Here is a 6,117-nt window from a genome sequence, read left to right on the forward strand (position 1 = left end):
TTATTATTTTTATTATTATTATTATTGTTATTATTATTATTTTCATCGCTATAATTGTTATGGACGTATGGATAGATAATAGGAAAAAGGGGTGATGGAGCAGTCAAGCAAGACGAAAGAAATTTACTTTGCATCAGCGCATCAATGAACACATAATAAATTATATCAATCAAATAAATTGGTGTTTTTTTGTTTGGACCAACTACCCTAGTTAGATGAAACTGTCAGGCTTTTGTGTTCCTGTTGGCTAAAAAAAAGTACAGTTGACACTCCGGCAAGCTCTGCGTTTTGAGGTACGGTTGTTTGTCTCGACTTATGTCTTGTTTCATTGTTTAAGTTTGCATCCTGTAACAGAGAGTGAGTCTAATGTTCCCCACAGACACCAATCAGCTTCAAGCTTGCATAGCTACAACAGTGATGAAACTAAAGTAGATGTATAGCAGTTATTGTTTCTGAATAACTCCCCAACGGATTATTTACGTCCAACCTAATATATATGTATAGTATTATTATGGTGGTGACTGGTTGATCCAGAAGCTGGCTGAGCTATTAAACATTATATTTTGTAGCGGACTAATACTTCAGTCGTTTTAAAGACCCAAAAAAACAAGGGTGATCGTTAATTCTGTGTCAACCAACGTGCCATTTCACTCCTTTTGCATTGCTGGAATCAGCGTCCAAGCATTCGTTCCAACCACTTTCTTATTCATTTCCCTGCAAATCATTCATCTCCAGAAAGTCAATGTGCCTTTCACGATGACATAATAACATGACATGACCCCACAAAGACATTTAATACAGTCTGCCGTGAAGGCCTCTGGGATTCAAGGGACTCCAAATTTCCTCTATTTTCATCTGATGAATTTCGCCTTGAAGGTGTTTCGATGTGTTCTCAGCGATGCAGTCAAAAACGTGCCACAAACAGCACTTCAAACATATTCCGCCTAAGAACTGGATTAGGTCATTAGATCGCAAAAAGTTGAACGCACGTAACTAAGGTCCAAATAGCGTTTATTAACTGTGACACTGGGGGAAAGTGTCCCGTAAACTTTCACCCCATTGTCAGGGCTAGAGAGTTTGAGCCATCAATATGCAGTTCTTTTTTTTTTCAAATCCTCTACCATTTTACAAGAAGAATTTCAATAAGGAAGGAAAGTGGGAACGGATTTATCCTTTGCTGAGCCCTATTGGATGTTGGGTTACTATAGTTGTAAACGGTGACAACAGTAATTGAATAAACAAGCAATCTGACAAGTTGATCACTCTTTGTTCATTGCGAGCGCTCATAGCCGTTTCATCTGCTTATATCGTTATCTAAGAAACTTAAATTTACTATGGTTTAGAGTTTAGACAACTTGCTGACCTCATTACACAGAAACAAAGTGGCGAATTGCCCGGATTGTTTGCATGTGCCCGTAAGTCCGTCACTATCCACAGCCACTGAAACATTTAAAAATCTCTAGAAACCACCCACTTGGACTTTAATTAATAGGTATTCAGGAATTTTCAAGAATACAGCTAAAGGGTGTTTACAAAAATATTGATCTGTTAAGACAAATTAATACAAGTCATTGTGCAAAAGGTGGAGAGTCTATTTTCGATAGTTCAAAAATATTTGACATTAAGCTGCGTCAAGAATTTTTGACCGCAATATAATATACTGGAAAAAAAACTTTACCTCTGTGTCCCGCAGTTCCTGAGAAACTGTAGTTGGTGTGACCAGGTGGCAGCTTGAGGGGTCCGCACTGACAGTAGCGATCTCCGTCACACCAGCACGGTCCTTTGGCTTTGAAGATTCCGCGGTTTAGTGGCCAACGCAAGAGCTGGCCTGTCATAGATTCTGTAGAATGAAAAGGTCAAAGTAAAGAGTACAACCACATCCCCCCCCTCCTCCATTAGACCACAACGGCACTACCAATTGTTTAGTCGACTATTTATGGACTCTGGAAATAAAGAACTCCGGCCGTTGAGCACTAGTCTGGACAACAACAAATAGACAATTTGTTGACCTCATTACACAGAAACAAAGTGGCGAATTGCCCGGTTTGTTTGCATGTGCCTCTGAAATTCAAAAAACTTAGAAAATCTCGATTTTCATGCATATGCAACAAATATAAAGGGGTGTTCTCTATATAATCATTAGCGTTTAATTACATTCTATTTTTTATTACTACAAGAGCTGTAGTTGAGTTAGTTGTTTTGTTAGTTTGTTTGTTTTGTTGGGGGGGGGGAGGGGGGGGTTCCCTTTAAATCGACCTGTATCACCCCCCACCCCCCTCTGAAATTTCTGGCTAAGCCCTTAGTTTTAGCATGGTACCGTGCTTGCTATCAAAAGTGCGCGGTGTTAAGTTTAATGAGCAATTACTTACTCATGATTATGTAGACAGCACCTCTATATATTTGTGGCATATGCACGAAAATCGAGATTTTTTTAGGCCTTTGAGAATTCAGGAGCGTATGCAAAAACATCCGAGAAATTTGCAACTCAGATTCGGTCGACAGGTTGTCTATTTGAGGTTGTCCGGACAAAAGGTTAAACACTTCTGAACTGGGTGGGGGGGGGGTGTCCTTTACTTTGATCTTACAAAGAAACTTACTGTAAAGAGAAGTTCCATCATGTGGCTTTTTCAAAGTGTGCACGCTATTTTATTTGCGCCAGGAAACAACTACCATACTTTTTATGCTCTATAATCTGTTGTTTTATCTGGTAGTGTCACCTGAATAAACGCATCTAAATAACCTTGCCTTTATTCACATTTTTTGTTTTGTTTGTTTGTTTGTTTGTTTGTTTGATTGTTTATTTATTTGTTTGTTATCGGGGGTTAATTAAAACATTTGATCTTTTACACTACCTTGACTACAGTCTTGAGGGCAAATGAGGAAATCTTTAACCTCAAGCTCACTGCAAATCCCGTCCGGACATGTGTCCAGATTGGGGGTGCAGGTGCTGTAGTTAGCTGACATGGTAGTGTCTCCTTCTCGCCACGAACAACGGCCAGAAATAGCGCCATATCCGCATGACGTCACGCAGTCTTCTTCGTTGTACTCCGCAGAGCAGCCGGCACCTGAGGAGGAGCGGATACCTTTGTTATAGTGATTACATTCACACCTTTCTGACTGCTATAGAGAGAAAACAAACACTTTAACATGATTCACCTTTGGCCTGAATTATACAGATTAAAACGCAGAGGTACAGACAACACTCAAAGTTGAAAGTGGCATCAGGCACATGGACAAAGTACATTTGCTCTTCTGGCTCGATACATTCAGCTTGCTAAATTACGAATGAAATATCAGTCCCATGTCTGTCATAATTATTATTTTAAGAATGAATATTTTCAATGAATTTAAACCTTGATAATTGATTTCTTTTTTTAATTTATTGTCCCATTCTGATTATTCGAATGATGAATTTTATTGTTTCCACAGCTCTTTCTAATCCTACAGAAAATTAGCTCTCTAACACTTTGAATGCTTGGGGGTTGTTGGTTTTTTTTGTAGCACCTAGATTAATATATATTATTTTGACGCTTGTTCGAACACACAAAATATGAAAGTGTTCAATCTTCAGTTACGCCCCATATTGTTGTTAGAATAGATCACTTAACATAATAACAATGTGGGGGTTTTTTGTTTATATATTTGCTTGTTTCCTCTTTTCTTATCAATTGAATGATAGGGTCAGTCACAACAAAATAGCCTCAAAATCGGGTGTCTATGTTTGTGAGGAGACTGTGAAGGGAGTGTGTGTGCCCTCCCCCCCCCCCCCACCCTCACCTCACCCAAGCTGACTTGGGAGGGGGGGAGGGGGTTGCTAATTAGCAGTTTAAATTATCAAGGATCTAAAGATAATTTTAGATAAGTACACAAAACTGAACAAAGCCCAGCATTCAAAGAGCAAAATAGTAAAAACTTACTGATTTATTAACGAAAATAGATCTAGGTCTGTAATCCTTTATCCTAACACACAAAAAGAAGCGCCCCTCCCCTCCTTCTCTCTCTCTCTCTCTCTCTCTCTCTCTCTCTCTCTCTCTCTCTCTCTCTCTCTCTAGTGCATACACACGCGCGTACGTGCACACACACACACACACACACACACACACACACGCACACACACACACACACACACACACACACACACGCACACACACACACGCACACACACACACACACACACACACACACACACACACGCACACACACACACGCACACACACACAAACACAAACACACACAAAATATGTGACGATACAAAATAATGCTTTGAGAGATTTAAGCTCCCGTACCCTTTCCTTTTCTCATCCACCACGATTATTTATTAATCTCGTATAAGTGAATCCTTCCACGTCTTTATATTGTTTTTTCATCAGTGTTTTGCTCTCCTCTCTTTGTCTATCTGTCAGTCTCTCTTTGTCAGTGTCTTTCCCTCTCTTTCTCTCCCTCTCATGTGGGTATGTTTGTTTCAGTAGAGGTTTTACGGCGCTCGCAACTGCATAAGGTCATTTGAGTGCCAGAAGATAAGAGATGTTACAAACATAAAAAAGAAGGAAGGTAGATAAGGACGATATATTTTTTATTGGAAAGAAGAAGCAAACCACACCAGAGCACCTGACAACCACCCACACACGTTGGTATGCATACAATTAAAAATTAAAATTAAAATAAGAAAAAGAGAAGTAAAGAACGGGTATGGGTAGTACAATCTACCCATTCGTGTACTTTACAATCACTCGGACTGAAGCCTTCAATACTGCACTCGCACACCCATAGCTGACAGGATGCTCAGTAAAAATTCACCCCACACAGAAATGGAACTCGGTCTTCTGCTGGTGACAGCCAAGCGCCTTACCCTTACATTATGGAAACTGGAAGAGCGAACGTAGTCAACAATAATTTTAGTAGATCCACAATAGATTTTATGCTGGTTTTCAATGTGTGGTATAGGGTTATTTGTATACTTTGGAAAGGTACTCTGCCCTTTTTACCTCAACTAACTCTGTTACAGTAATTAGAAAGTAGCAATCGATTTACACGTAATATTTACCAGGGTCATTCATGGATCACGCAGATCAATTTCTGGGGGTATACAGATAATGCTGTTATTCCAATAAAGAATTGGTGGGGAGGGGCGATCAATATTATAATGTTTTGGTTCTGTTTCATTATTTCAGTTCTAGTTTGTATTAGAAAAAAAGGAGTCTGGCGTGGTTCTGGCGGTGAACTTGGCAGTCCATAGTTTGACAAGACAAGGCCAAAGACAGAATCCTTGGGGGAGGAGAACGTGAGGAAGACCGAGATCCACTAGTAAAGGAGATCTGGAGGCAGACCTGAGGAACATGGATCAAAGCTGTATGGAGGTAGAGAAGATCATCGAGGACTGAGACAGATGGTGAGCCTGTCTTGCAGCCTGTACCCAATACCAGGAAGAAATAAACAAAATGATGAATCAGTCACGATTCTTGTTTAGCGCTCTCGTTATTTTGAAATTCTTCAAAGTTTCAAAACTAAGGGAAGGCGTGTGGTAAAACACTGACTACATGTGATTGACATACTAAAAGATTTGCAACAATGTATCTCCCAAGAGTGGGACCGAAATGGTAATCTAGAATGCACAGGTCTACCACCCGCGTATTTTTGGTCTTGCGTTAACCGTTGGTGCTATAAGTACGCACTGTAAATTTTACCATCATAAGACAGGTTTCAGTTGGAAACTGCCTAGACAGTAGACCGATTACATATGGACTAATTATGTGACTTCGGTAGGTTAAGTGGTTGGGCTCAGAATCAAAGGGGCATGTATAAAACCCTGTCAGAGGCCCGACATCGTGTCCTTGGGAAAGGCACCTTACAAGCATATTATTCCTCACTTCGCCTAATAGACAGACGGCTAAAGATCATATCAGTTGGTTAGTGTTAGTGGCTGCTGGCATGGTATATTCTCCTGGTAGCCGAGAACGTTTCGGAGTGATCTAGGGTCAGCTGAGGTAACGATAACTGCAAAGAGCATAAAGCATGCCGTAGAGCATGGATATGCACTTCGTAAATGCAATTATTATAATTATCATCATTGTTGTTATCATCATTATTATCTTCATAATTAGAATTAATGAATAATAA

General features: G+C 39.9%; 1 protein-coding gene across 1 annotated transcript in view; it reads right to left on the minus strand.

The window, feature by feature from the left end:
* The window catches only part of LOC101846195, a gene marked incomplete in the record, with an annotated part of 137,170 nt that overhangs the window by 30,155 nt on the left and 100,898 nt on the right, over positions 1-6,117 (minus strand). Inside the window, 2 exon segments of the mRNA XM_013079360.2 lie at positions 1,679-1,840; positions 2,853-3,065. Coding sequence (XP_012934814.1) covers positions 1,679-1,840; positions 2,853-3,065 — 375 coding nt within the window.

The sequence above is a fragment of the Aplysia californica genome, unplaced genomic scaffold (assembly GCF_000002075.1).
Source record: "Aplysia californica isolate F4 #8 unplaced genomic scaffold, AplCal3.0 scaffold00049, whole genome shotgun sequence".
Taxonomy (NCBI): Eukaryota; Metazoa; Mollusca; class Gastropoda; order Aplysiida; family Aplysiidae; genus Aplysia; species Aplysia californica.